This window comes from Protobothrops mucrosquamatus, unplaced genomic scaffold, assembly GCF_001527695.2.
Source record: "Protobothrops mucrosquamatus isolate PMUCROS unplaced genomic scaffold, P.Mucros_1.0 scaffold1329, whole genome shotgun sequence".
Taxonomy (NCBI): Eukaryota; Metazoa; Chordata; class Lepidosauria; order Squamata; family Viperidae; genus Protobothrops; species Protobothrops mucrosquamatus.
The window spans coordinates 839,767-853,517 of NW_015387528.1; the positions used below are offsets into that span (position 1 = coordinate 839,767).

Here is a 13,751-nt window from a genome sequence, read left to right on the forward strand (position 1 = left end):
TTTCCCCAAAGCCCAGCATCCTGTTTCTTATCCAGGTAGCCCAGATAGATGTTCTGGTCTCCAAAACCTGGAATTTGCTGCTTCTAATTCTGAATGGCACTAAATAAAACAATTTTCCTTGTTTTTTTGTTTCTTCTTCCTATTCTGCTTATTAAACTTTCTGCCTAACTTTTAAAAGCTACTTTTAAAAAGGTCTCCGGAGGTGAAAAAGCAGGAGACACACCACACAGAGGGGAAAATGTGATCTACGATCCAATTTTTTTCTCAGATGTCCCCCAACTACAATTCCAATAAGCCCCAGGCTGCGCTCGTGGGCGGTGTAATACCAAAGAACTAGAAGGTTGTGGGCAGGTTTTAAAAAGGGAGTACTGGGGTAGTTGTGAGTGCTTTGGAAAGGAATTTGCGTAGGGCAGTGTCTCTCAGCCTTAGCCATTTTAGGATGTCTGGACTTCAACTCCCAGAATTCCCAGTGGGCTGGGGAATTCTGGGAGTTGAAGTCCAGTCTTCTTAAAGTGGCCAAGGTTGAAAAAAAAACACTATTGGAGAATCTTTCGAAGGCAAGGAAAAGAGATTGGAAGAGGGTGAAACAAAAGGATTTCCCCCCCTTTTTTTCCCACCTGGCACAAGCATGATTCGAACCCATTTCTTCTTCCACCATCCCTGCAACAACCTGTGATTTGAACTAGAAGGTGGGGGGGGGAATGAGCTACACAAGAAGCTCTATCAAAGGTTGCAAAGGCCCAGGGTTTTATCCTTTTTATCCAGGAGCAGGGTTGTAAAATAAATTGCTGCTATGCGTCAGCAACTTATCCTGCTGCATTTAATTGCACACCTTTATAGCCCTGTCTGTGGAACGTATTAATTTTTCTTTCTTTCTTTTTCCATTCCTCCCTTTAGGTCTGCAGGGCAGGAAAGTGTGAAAAATGCCACAGCCCACGGCACAGGAACCCCAGAAGGGGGTGAGTGCAAATTTTCATTTGAAAATGAAAAAAAAAATTAAAAATAATATATATATTATCCAGGTGGGGCAATCCCCAAATTTCCTGGGCTGCCAGCGGCACTCCCAATTCAGTCCCTGGGACGGGGAGTTCTCCCTTTGAACGAATCAGGGTCCGTGCAGATTTAAAATTATCACCTCCCCCCCTCTCTGCATGGATTAAAAGTGCTGTTGGAAATACTCCAAAATGTTTGCACATTGGCTTAGCTGAGTAAGAGGATGCTCTTAAGTTAATTTCCCATTTTGCAGATGGGAAGACCGAGGCACGCAGCTAGAAGGATCCCTTAGAAGGGGTTTTGAAGAGTAATTCGGTCTCTTAGTTTATCTGCCTTAGTTCAGTAATATTCTTTCTGTGTCTCTTTTGTTTTGTTTTGTTTTGTTTTTTTGCAGAAAATGACTTTGATGCTTTCTCTAGTGACCCTCGTCGCCGCCTTCGGATCGTCCTTCCAGTATGGATATAACGTCTCCGTGATCAATTCTCCAGCTCCGGTTCGTTGGGGTTATTTAATTCATTTGGTGGGCTTTTAGCGGCAGTTTATAAATTTCAAAGAAGGCAGAGATGCCCCAAAATGCAGATAGGGCTTATTTATTTATTTATTCAGTTCGGCTTAAGAAAAAGAGCAGCGTTTTTCAGCTGCGGCCCCTTTAAGAGCCGTGGACTTCAAATCCCAAGAGGGATTCTGGGAGTTGAAGTCTACTTCTCTTCAAAGGGGCCAAGATGGAGAAACACAGATTTAGAAAGAAGTAGCCGTGAGCGGTGATGTGTTTCAGCCCAAAGGACCAACTTGTAATGTTGTTTAAATCCACTTGTGCCAACCTAGGTGCTTTCTGCTATAACCCACAAATTTTGCTGGCTGAGAAGGATAGGTACCCAACCCATAGGAAGCCACCCCACACACACGGACACACAAATTGGGGTGCTTGTTGATCCTCGTCTGATTGGTCCTTTGTTCCATCCATCCTTCTTCCAGTTCATGCAACAATTTTACAATGAAACGTACCAGGGACGATACAGCGAATATATGGACGAGAGCTTGATGACGGCTCTCTGGTCTTTGAGTGTGTCCTTCTTCCCACTTGGGGGGTTCTTTGGATCATTGATGGTGGGGCCCATGGTGAACAACTGTGGCAGGTAGGTGGAAGAGTTCCTCCTTCTTTTTGCTTGCACAATTCACACCCTGGGTCAAGTGAAGGGCTCCTGCTGGCCTGGGAGATAGAAAACATTCACCGTGCCAGGAGAAACATCTGGCTTGGGTTTCCTCTTGGGTGTGGTTGGATGTCCAAGCAAAGAGGACCTCCTGGGATGGTCTTCTGTGGACTAACGAAGGATCTTGTCTACAGAGGAAGAAGGTTGAGGGCCACGTCTTCATCCTTTAGAGCAGGGCTCTTCAAAGTTGGCCCTTTGATGACTTGTGGACTTCAACTCCCAGAATTCCTCTGGGAGTTGAAGTCCACAAGTCATCAAAGGGCCAAGTTTGAAGACCCCTGCTTTAGAGTTCCAGGTTGAATCTCCTCAACCTTCTTGAGATGTTCTCCTCCTTTCCAGAAAGGGCACCCTCCTCATCAACAACATCTTCTCCATCGTCCCCGCCATCCTCATGGGGACCTCCAAGGTAGCCAAGACCTTTGAAGTGATCATCATTTGCCGCATCATTATTGGCATCTGCGCAGGTGAGACCTCGGCACGAAGACAAAGGGCAACCTCCATCTGTCTTAGACCATCTACCAGGTCCGGGTTAAAAAGAGGCAGTGAGTGGAGGCTGGGGGATTCTGGGAGTTGAAGTCCACCGGTCTTAAAGTTGCCAAGGTTGAGATGTGGTGAGTTAGAGGTTAGGGATATGGAAGAGGAAGAGGGAAACAAAATATTTAGAGGAAGGATGGATACAGTAATCAAGGAATCGTCCTTTAACTAGTGGAATAAAAAATGTTATTGGCAGGAAAACCATCATTTGGAGGTAAAGGTTGTGTTCCAATAGAATAGAAATAAAAAAATGAATAGAATAGAATAGAATAGAATAGAATAGAATAGAATAGAATAGAATAGAATAGAAGGAATGAAGAATAGAATAGAATAGAATAGAATAGAATAGAATAGAATAGAATAGAATAGAAATGCAGAATGGAATGGAATAGAATAGAACAGAATATGGAAAGAAGAATAGAATAGAATAGAATGTAGAATAGAATAGAATTATGGGATAGAATAGAATTAGAATAGAATAGAATAGAATAGAATAGGATTATGGGAGAATAGAATCAGAATAGAATAGAATAGAATATGGAAAGAAGAATAGAATAGAATAGAGTAGAAATGCAGAATGGAATAGAATAGAATAGAATATGGAAAGAAGAATAGAATAGAATAGAATAGAATAGAATTATGGGATAGAATAGAATTAGAATAGAATAGAATAGAATAGAATAGGATTATGGGATAGAATAGAATTAGAATAGAATAGAATATGGAAAGAAGAATAGAATAGAATAGAATATGGAATGGGGAATTGAATAGAGAATGGAATACAATACAATACAACATAGAATAGAATAGAATATAGAATATAGTACAATACAACAGAACAATACAATACAATGCAATACAATGTAAAGTGGAGTGGAATGGGAAATGGAATATGGAATGGAATACAATACAATACAACATAGAATAGAATAACTGGGACCTTGTAGGTCATCTAGACCAACCCACCACCCAAGCAGGAGACCCTACACCCTTGCTGACAGACTGCAGACCATTCCCTTCGTGAAAGCTATCCGAATTCGGTTGTCATTTTCCAAATTAGGCCTTTCTTCCAACGTGGTCCCCATGTACCTTGGTGAGATGTCCCCCAAAAACCTTCGAGGCGCTATCGGGGTGATGCCGCAGCTGTTCATCACGGTGGGGATCCTGGCGGCTCAGATTCTCGGCATGAGGATGATCCTCGGGAGCGCCGAAGGTAAACCGGAGAGGTTCCTGCAGCACGGGGGGGCGGGGGGTTGTCAGGCGTTGTGGGGTGTGGTTGTGACGTGTCTCCCTCTTTCCCTGCAGGCTGGCCAGTCCTCATGGCTCTTACGGGAGTCCCTGCTGTGTTGCAGCTTTTCTTACTGCCGTTTTTCCCCGAGAGTCCCAGGTATCTGCTGATCCAGAAAGGCGACGAAGAGGGCGCAAGGACAGGTATATTTTTCCAGCGGATCCTTCTAGGAATACTCGCCTCCCAGCGTTTCGGCTGCCTTGAGTTTTCCTCTTCCCTCCCCAGTCCCCTTTTCTTTCGTGTCGTGTCTTTTTCTGATTCTAAGTTGACTGTTCTGGAAAGTTTAAGCCAGGGGTCTTCAAACTTGGCCCTTTTGTGACTTGTGGACTTTGACTCCCAGAATTCCTCAGCCAGCATGCCTGGCTGAGGAATTCTGGGAGTCGAAGTCCACAAGTCATCAAAGGGCCAAGTTTGAAGACCCCTCCCAGAATTCCTCAGCCAGCATGCCTGGCTGAGGAATTCTGGGAGTTGAAGTCCACCAGTCATCAAAGGGCCAAGTTTGAAGACCCCTCCCAGAATTCCTCAGCCAGCATGCCTGGCTGAGGAATTCTGGGAGTTGAAGTCCACAAGTCATCAAAGGGCCAAGTTCGAAGACCCCTGCTGTGAGATTTTATTTTATTTATTTTTTTCATCTTTTTTCCCCCACCCCCGTCCAGCTTTGAGGAAGCTGCGAGGCTCGGATGACGTGGAGGACGAGATGGAGGAGATGCGGCAGGAAGACCAAGCGGAAAAAGCCGAAGGGCGGATGTCGGTGTTGACCCTCTTCACTTACCCAGGCCTCCGCTGGCAGCTCATCTCCATCGTTGTCATGATGATGGGGCAGCAGCTCTCTGGGGTCAACGCGGTACGAAGCACGCAAAGGCACGATTTAAGAAGGGGGCTCCCTAGAGGTCATCCAGACTCACCCCTCGCTCACCCCAACTCAGAGGAGAGTTGGAAGGATAGGTTTAAACTGAAAGTTGAAGGTTGAAAGGAAATACACCAACAACGTTGGGGGCCAGGGGGCGGTTATGGGAGAGGAGACCACAAGGAGAGCTTGAGGGGGGTGTAGAGAACCAGGGGATGTCAAATTCACGCTCTTGGGAATGTTTTCAATCCGGTTTGCAGGTGTATTACTACGCGGACCGGATTTACTCCAACGCCGGGATTGCGGAAAGCCGCGTTCAGTTCGTCACGGTGGGGACGGGAGCTGTCAACGTGGTGATGACTATCATTGCGGTATGATTTATTTTGATTTGGCTTCGATAGAGAGAATACACACACATACACACACACACACACACACACACAACTACAGGTAGTTCTCGACCTAGTTCATTTAGTGACCGTTCTGAAAAAAAGCGACTTATGACCATTTTTCACACTTATGACCTTTGTAGCATTCCCGACGATCACGTGATCCATATTCAGGCGCTTGTCAAACTGACTCGTATTTACGACAGTCGCCGTGTCCCCGGGTCGTGTGATCCCCTTTTGCGACCTTCTGCAGTGATTCACTTAAACGACCGTGCCAAGAAAGGGTCGTAAAATGGGGTCAAACTCCACAAATCCTCACTTAACGACATAAATTTAGGGCCTTGATTGGGGTCTGCCTGTAAAATGGCTTCTACTCCCAACGAAGTAGAATTTAAAGGAAATAAAACCTGACTTAGGAATTCTTACTCTTCCCAGCTGTTTAGGAAAGAAAGGTGGGAAGCAGAGTTTGCTAAGCAAATGCAGTTTGAAGGGTGTGGGGAAGGAGGTGCAAGGGAAGGATGGGGGTGAGCTGTGTCGGTGCCTTATGGTCTTCGGTTTCCCAATCTAGCTCTTTTTTCCTCGGCAGGTCTTTATCGTCGAGGCTCTGGGACGAAGGATTTTGCTTCTGGTTGGTTTCGGGGTCTGCTGCGTTGCCTGTGCGGTGCTAACCCTAGCCCTAAACCTCAAGGTATGTTGGCTTGAAGGGGAAGAGGGTCGAGGTGGTACATCTGGGGGAAAACCCCACAATTTTAGCCTAGATTCTACCATAGCATGCTTCCTTTCTTTAATGGGGTGTGGGAATAGAATAGAATAGAATAGAATAGAATAGAATAGAATAGAATAGAATAGAATAGAATAGAATAGAATAGAATGCAGGAAAGAATAGAATAAAATAGAAAATATGGAATAGAATAACAGAAGGGACCTTGGAGATCTTCTAGTCCAACCCCCCTGTTCAAGCAGGAGACCCTATATCATTCCAGACAAATGGAGGTCCAATCTCTTCTTAAAATCCTCAGTGATGGAGCACCCACAACTTTTGGTGGCAAGCTGTTCCACTGGTTAATTGTTCTAACTGTCAGGAAGTTTCTCCTTAGTTCCAGGTTGCTTCTCTCCTTGGTCAGTTTCCATCCGTTGCTTCTTGTCCTGCCTTCAGGCGCTTTGGAGAATAGCTTGACTCCCTCTTCTTTGGGGCAGCCCCTGAGATATTGGAACATTTACTATCATCTCTCCCCTAGTCCTTCTCTTCATTAAACTAGACAGACCCAATTCCTGCAACCGTTCTTTATATATTTTATTCCCCTAATCCTCTTTGCTGCTCTTCTCTGCAATCTTTCCAAAGTCTCAACCTCTTTTAAATATATTTTTTTTATAATTTATAATTTCAATTTCCCCCCCAGGCGATTTGGTGGATGCCTTACCTCAGCATTGCCTGTGTAATCGTTTACGTCATGGGACACGCCATTGGTGCAAGTGAGTAGTGTCGCTGCCTGGTTTATGGGTGTATGCTCAGAGGACACACACAAACCAGCCTTATATCTAAGTCGGCTTGTCAACGCTTTCACACCTTCCACTGACTATGACATCTATTGCCTCTATAACACTCATAATTGTACTGGGCATTATAAAACAAAAGAGCCCTTGAGATTTAGTTTCTTTGAAGTAAAACCCCCTCATGTTTCTAGTCCTCAGTGATGGGCAACATTAAGTAAGAGGTGGCAAAATTAACTTTTCACTTTTTTTAAAAAAAACCCCAACTGTTGCATTTAGTTCTGAATGGAAACTCCTGATGGACTTTTTTTGGAGGAAACAAAAAAAAAATTAGCGATGTATGGATGTGATGATTATAGAAGCAGGAAATTATGATGCAACTTGAGACAGAGGATAAAATACAAGTGCATTTATAATTGTCAAAAACTTTTCTATTCTCTGTCTTATTCTTTGTATTGCTTTTATCTCTTTAATAAAATTATGTATAATAGAATGATATATAATTACCATACTACAGGCATCTAAATTTCTAGTCCTCATGAAGCAACCTCAATGAAGAAGTGTGGGCAACGTCAGCTGGCAAGCTCAGCCAGGCATAAGATGGGGGGGCGGAAGGAAATGAAGTTGAATTTGTTCCTCTTGGACAGACCCCTTTCTCTCTTCCAATTTCTTCCCTTTTAGGCCCCATTCCCAGCGTTATGATAATGGAAATGTTTCTGCAGTCCTCCCGCCCGGCAGCCTTTATGGTGGGAGGGTCGGTCCACTGGCTGTCGAATTTCACCGTGGGGCTGGTTTTCAGCTACTTGGAGGTAAACATTGTTTTTTTTAAAGTTCTGAAACTTTTTGCAAACACGGGGTTGGTTTTCGGCTGCTTGGAGTTAAAAATCGTGTTAAAAAGTTCTGCAACTTTTTGCAAACGGAAGAATTCGTATTGGGGGATTGGACCTGCGTTCCGCTTTAAATGCGTGGGAACGTACGAAAATAGAAATCTGCCTAAGCCATTTCTCCAAACCATGATTAATTTCAACCGTCTTGACTAAGTCAATCATAGGGTCTCGATGGACGCAACTGACCTTTGTGGATACAGATAGCCCTTGACTGACCCCCTTCCATTTAGTGACTTTTCTAAGTTACAACAGCACTGGGGGGAAAAAATGACTCATGACCCTTTTTCACACTTAAACTTAAGTCCGTGGCAGCATCATCAAAATCTAGATGCTTGTCAACTGACTTGTATTTATGACAGTTGCAGTGTTCTGGGCTCAGGCGATCCCCTTTTTGCGACCGTCGGCCAAGCAAAGTCAGTGGGGGAATCCAGACTTGCAATGGAAATTTGGAGGGGTGTCAGTTGCGGCCCTAAGTCTAAACCTGTAGTTTAGATTGGAGGCAAAACTTTATAACTTTTTATGTCTGAATAGCTCCTTACAAAACCCAAAACCTCAGCGGGGTTTTGAGCCAAGGATTCTCCCGAAGCAAAAATAATTTTCTCCCCAAATAAAAAACGTTTTTGTAAAGCTGCCGACCGATGCGATCTCTGTCTTCTCTTACAAATGTCTCTTCTGTCTGTTCCTTCGCCAGCAAGGCCTCGGTCCTTACTGCTTCCTAATTTTTTGTGCCATCTGCCTGGCCACCGCCATCTACGTCTTCCTCATCGTCCCCGAAACGAAGAACAAAACCTTTATGGAAATCAACCAGATCATGGCCAAGAGGAACGGGACCGAAGATCAGGCCGAGAAAGATGAATTGAAGGATTTCACCGCCGTTTCCATCCCGTACAGCAAGAAAGCCGACGGGGAGAGAAGCAGCGCGTTGTAAGGTCTTAGCGACCGCCAAACGTCCCCCGTGTAAATCGAGCCTTATTAAGCTTCTCCGGTTTGCGATGCGCCTGGCATTTCTTCCTCTCGCTGCGGACGAGGGGAAGAATCCTCAAAATCTTAAAAAAAATTTCAAGCAGAAAATTGCCATTTTTCAGCCGTTGCCCGGAGTTAGCGGGATTTGGGGTGGAATAAGACCCTGTTTTGGAAGAGATTCAGCTAATATTGGTGCGTGCTGGAAGAAATGAGTTTTCAACCGGGCGGACCTTAAAAAAATTATCAGTATTTTTTTTTAAATTGTTGTTCTTGGATATAGATGCATTTGGGCTCTCTATATGGGAGCATGTAAATAATTTTTGCTTCTGTTCTTAGATAACACCCTAATTTAACTGGGGAAGGAGACCCCCCCTACCATTGCTTAAATTTGAGAGGTGCATTTTGTGGCACACACACCCCACAACCTCTCCCCCAGGGTGTGTTAGATCAAACGGCTCATTTTTTCCCCAGTCAGGTCAATCCTGGCTGTCTATTATAACACAATTGCATTTTGCGAGTTTTGTGCTACATGGCGAGTGGTCTCTTTTCAAGTGTTCCTTTCTGCCCCAAGAGAACCGCTTCTAAATGAAACAAAACCATCTCATCTTTTTTCTTTTGAATCCCAGGTTGTTAAATGTTTTGAGATAGGAAAATATCCCCTAAATGTAGAAAGCTAGCCTCTCCGGTTCCATCGTAGCCAGGATTTCTGACATGCTAGATATCAGTCATGCGTTCCCTTTTGAAGGCAGATCTACAGATCCCGGCATTCAAGGTAAGCCTGCTGGAGATTTGGGAGCCCACTTGAGAAAAATAATTTCCACCTCTGGGGATATTTCTACATTGAGTTTAACTTGGGCTCCTACCAACCTGCCAATTTTTCTATTTTTTTTTAACCATTTTTATTTTTATTTTCCAAAACAAAATGGGTTGATGGATTGTTTCCCTTGCAATCAGAATTGACCCTTTTCAAAGCCAAGCTCTTTTTTTTTTAAAACATCCACAAAAATAGCCAAGAGAACGTTGTACATATCTTGAAATGGATTTGTGTGTTTGTGTGTGTGTTTGGGCTTCTTTTTTTTGTTTTTTGTTTAGTTTTCGCTGGACATTTTTTTTCCCAAGGTGTGGGGGAATGACACTTTTGCACAAACGGGTGTGTTTTATTTTTATTATTTGAGTGCTGCAAAATAAAATAGTTCTTGGATAAAGCTTGTGGAAAGAGGCGGAGAGTTCGTTCAAATCTCGTTATTAGCTGGGATTGCATTCCTGCGCCGAGATATATTTGGAGAGAGCTGATACCACTTCTGAGAAGGATAAATTAAATTTGGGATTCACAGAGCATAAACGATATCTGAGATTTTTTTAAAAAAAGAGAGTGAGGGAAACCTATCATTTAAGGATTGTCAGTGTCCTTCAATTCAATTTGGTGTTATCCAACTACAAAATGCTTGTCAACTGACAAAGCTCGTCAGATGAATACCGAATCATTGGATTACTGTATTATTGGTGAGAAGGGTAGCAATATAAATCTAAGAAATAAAATAAGGATTGGGTTGAAGTAGTGGAGAATTTATTGATGCCTCACAGCCGGCAAGCCACAGATGAGGGTTTTATGCCATGCAGGCTTTTAAATTAAATTTATTAGCAGGTTTCGTTGAGGAGCTGATCCTCTGGATGATCAGTTTGCAATCTTTTGTTAATCATTATGGTCGACACCTCGTGCCCCCCTCTTACTGTTTGACCCAGGGCAATCCAAAGGGGGGGGCAATGCCAGGTCTACCCCAAACCTGGGGGTAGACCTGGGACATTTTAGCTCCAGGTTTCTCAACAGTGCCCGAAGGGCTGTGTTCACACCATACCTGTGGGTCAGTAGCCTGGGACTTAAAGTCTCGGTCCTACCCAGAAGCCCCTGCTGGAGGGGAGTGCACCAAAGTCTCTGGGCAACAATGTTTTTTCAGCCTCTAAGAGGAGTGGGCTTCAACTCCCAGAATCCCCCAGCCAGCAAAGCTTCTGGAGATGCGGAATCATAACGGAAGCCTGGCTGGGGAATTTTGGGAGTTGACGTTCCCCTCTCTTACACCCACTGAAGTTGGAAAAACACCGGCTTAAGAGTCCCAGCGGGGGCAAATGCAAAGATTTGGGGGAGGAAAGAAGCGTTTCTGTACATAGACCTCGAACTCAGGCCTGATTCACCTACAACTGGTGTCGGGGCCTAAGGTCACCCCACCAAACAGGGACATGTGTGTTTCGCCCCAGGCCAAGACATCGCCTTTTTGCTGGCTGTGTTTGCAAAGGGTGAGTTCCTGGATGTCATTGTGGTCCAGCAGCCAGCTCCAGAGATTGACGTGGCTCATCCACCCAGAGAAAGCATCGGCGAAGACGTCCAACATGGCGTTCTTCCTCTTCCCAAGGATGGGCGTCCCCCCGCTCTGGATGACGTAGTTTCTCTGAATGTTCCGGGCGGTGCCCACGGCTCCGTTGACCCACAGGTTGATGGTGCCCGAGCTGGAGACCCAGGTGACGCAGTGGTGGACCCAGTCTTCTGCCCGGCGGTGGAGGTCAAATTGCACAAACTTGCCCCCGATCCAGACTCCCACCGCCATGCCCACGCTGACGACCAACTCGTTTTCGCTCTCGGGAGTGGAGTAGAAGAGAACGGTCTGCCTGCCCTGGTTGCTATTCTGGACCCAGAAGCAGAGAGTGAAGGTCTTCAGTTGTATGGGCTTCAGAGGGACGATGGTCACGTAGCTGGCGGTGTTCTCCAAGGGGAAGTGGAAGGCTTGCAAGCTGAGCTGGTGATGACCTGGAATAAAGAACCAGACACGGTCAGGTTGGCGTGGTCCTTGAGTTGGCCCACCAACTGGAAGGAACCAATTTTATATATGGCTTCACCTTGAGTTGGTCCTTGGGAAAACTCAGGAGAACCTCTTATTCATAGGTGGTCCTTGAGTTGATCTTTGGGAGAACTCAGGAGAACCTCTTAGTCATAGATGTTGTTGAGTTGTTCCTTGGAAGAACTCAGGAGAACCTCTTATTCATAGGTGGTCCTTGAGTTGATCCTTGGGAGAACTCAGGAGAACCTCTTAGTCATAGATGTTGAGTTGTTCCTTGGAAGAACCCAGGAGAACCTCTTAGTCATAAATGTTGTTGAGTTGTTCTTTGGAAGAACCCAGGAGGACTCCTTAGTCATAGGTGGTCCTTGAGTTGATCCTTGGAAGAACCCAGGAGAACCTCTTATTCATAGGTGGTCCTTGAGTTGATCCTTGGAAGAACCCAGGAGAACCTCTTATTCATAGGTGGTCCTTGAGTTGATCCTGGAAGAACCCAGGAGAATCCAAATTTAAATTTATTGACATGATACCCAACCTTCTACTTGGGCAAGGTTTCAAGCCATGTCTGGTGTACAGGTTGCTATTGAGGTGACCCACGGATGAGCCAATCCGTTGGGCTCTTTCCTTACAGAACCAACACTCCTTATCTCCAGAAGTGGCCTCAGCTTTTTGGAGTGACCTGAGCAGGGGGGGAAAGGTGGTGTCAATATCTTCAGTATTTTGCTAATGCTGAGAGGAGGAAGTGTTAAGTTGTCAGATGCTAGGATGACACCTCCCGAGTCCCCATGACTGATGATGGGCGACATTGGGAGGTTCAGTTCAGCCATATTGGTGGACTTCTCCAACCATCTCCACTTCTCCATCACAATGGGCACTGAGGGACAAAGAAGGCACAGAAGGTGCTGAGACACCGAAGAATTAAAAATCCTGTGATGTGAGGAGCTACAAGAGACCTCAAAGGTAGGGAAGACAAGATGCCTCCAAGACTCAAACAGCCTTGCCTCCTGGCTTCCATGGGACTTCCAGAATCCAGAATTGTTCTGATGTCTCTTAAATGTTGCGCCCTTGGTTTTCCCAGCTGGGTTGGGAAACAAGGTTGTCCGAATGCACGCAGGTCAATAAAAGCAAAGGAGGGGCTCCTTACCAGGTCTGCCTATGACGTCCAGAAGATACTTCTTCATCTCGCGAAGACTAGTCTGTATCTTATTGAGCTTACTGGAGATGCTCTCGGGCCGACACCTTCCTAAAATGACGGGAGTTCTAGTTTTAGCTCCTTTGTAAACATTATCATCTTTATCTCCAAGGAAATTAGGGATTGAACGATGAAGAATAACTAGGGGGCTTTTCACATTCCTTTGGTCCTGCTGAGCTTACGCACCCTGCTCTGGTTTTAATTGGGGTTTGTGCAACAAACCATTCTGGCCTGGCTCACCTGCAACTCACTAAGCCACAAATCATGGCTTACCCATCACATAGGCTAGGGATGCACCTGAATCGATCAAACTAAAGCTTTCCTCTGGCTACTTTGGGAGATGGACCATACACAAGGGCCAGCTCTAGCTAGGAACATGGGTCCATATGTTCAAGACAGACATCAGCTGCCTGTTACTGAGCTCATGGGCCCTGCATTTTAGCAACCTTTTCCACAAACCTGTTTGTTTGTTTATTGCTAAATTTATACACCAACCGTCTCACTGCCCAAACCAAATTAAAAGTTATTTAATCCCCGTTCCCCTTCCTGGGATCTTCGAGAAGTTAAGAAGCAGTTCCATTGGAGGTGGGGGCCTAAGCAGCAGAATAGTAAAGGTCTACTCAGCAGGAGAAAAGTGACCAGGGAGGGGTTCTACTCAAGAGTAAAGGTCTACTCGGAGGAGGAGGCTGACCAGCTGCAAGCAAGGAAACAGATTATATCTCCTCCAGTTGCGTTAACATGGAGGTTGAGGTGAGTCCTACATTTCTCTTCCTGGTCCCTGTCTTAAATCCCAGTCTGTGCTGGTCCTATCAAAGGTGGTTTGCCCATCCTAGTTAGCTTCCTGTATGGCACCTTTTTTGGGGGGGGGAGTCACTCCTGCTGTGTACCTTCAAACAGCCGAGGTGAGAAAGATGCTTTGACCACCCGTTTGTTGAGGGGCTGGATCTGGCGGTAATCGTTTCTCAAACTTTCGTTCTTCCAGTCCACCAAGGTGTTTTCCAACAGATCAATCTGCAAAGAGATAAAATAAATTTGAAGGAAATATATATATATATTGGGGACCCGTAGTTCAGTGGAATGTGGTGCCTGAGGAACGAGGATTAGATTTGTGCTAATATTATTAACCCT

At 45.1% G+C, this 13,751-nt stretch overlaps 2 protein-coding genes across 2 annotated transcripts in view; one reads left to right on the forward strand and one right to left on the reverse strand.

Moving 5' to 3' along the window:
* Positions 1-268: 268 nt before the first annotated feature.
* On the forward strand, positions 269-8,568 carry LOC107292354 (solute carrier family 2, facilitated glucose transporter member 5). Its single transcript, XM_029285132.1, has 12 exons — positions 269-319; positions 1,388-1,486; positions 1,969-2,129; positions 2,544-2,668; positions 3,799-3,951; positions 4,044-4,169; positions 4,683-4,870; positions 5,134-5,244; positions 5,849-5,950; positions 6,663-6,735; positions 7,435-7,562; positions 8,332-8,568. Exons 1-12 carry the CDS (start codon positions 269-271, stop codon positions 8,566-8,568), a joined length of 1,554 nt encoding a protein of 517 aa, XP_029140965.1.
* Positions 8,569-10,787: 2,219 nt separating this feature from the next.
* The window catches only part of CA6 (carbonic anhydrase 6), a 16,587-nt gene continuing 13,623 nt past the window's right edge, over positions 10,788-13,751 (reverse strand). Inside the window, exons 5-8 of the mRNA XM_015821424.1 lie at positions 13,498-13,634; positions 12,576-12,655; positions 12,204-12,305; positions 10,788-11,403 (exon numbers count right to left, since the gene is read on the reverse strand). Coding sequence (XP_015676910.1) covers positions 10,790-11,403; positions 12,204-12,305; positions 12,576-12,655; positions 13,498-13,634 — 933 coding nt within the window. The 3' untranslated portion in view covers positions 10,788-10,789. The remainder of the gene's footprint in view (positions 11,404-12,203; positions 12,306-12,575; positions 12,656-13,497; positions 13,635-13,751) is intronic.

Bases quoted from the DNA above. Each gene is read 5' to 3' on its own strand.
- LOC107292354 (XM_029285132.1), top strand. From the start codon at position 269: ATGTCCCCCAACTACAATTCCAATAAGCCCCAGGCTGCGCTCGTGGGC. The intron at 2,669-3,798 runs GTGAGACCTCGG...TTTCCAAATTAG, and splicing joins CATTATTGGCATCTGCGCAG to GCCTTTCTTCCAACGTGGTC. The intron at 5,245-5,848 runs GTATGATTTATT...TTTCCTCGGCAG, and splicing joins TGGTGATGACTATCATTGCG to GTCTTTATCGTCGAGGCTCT.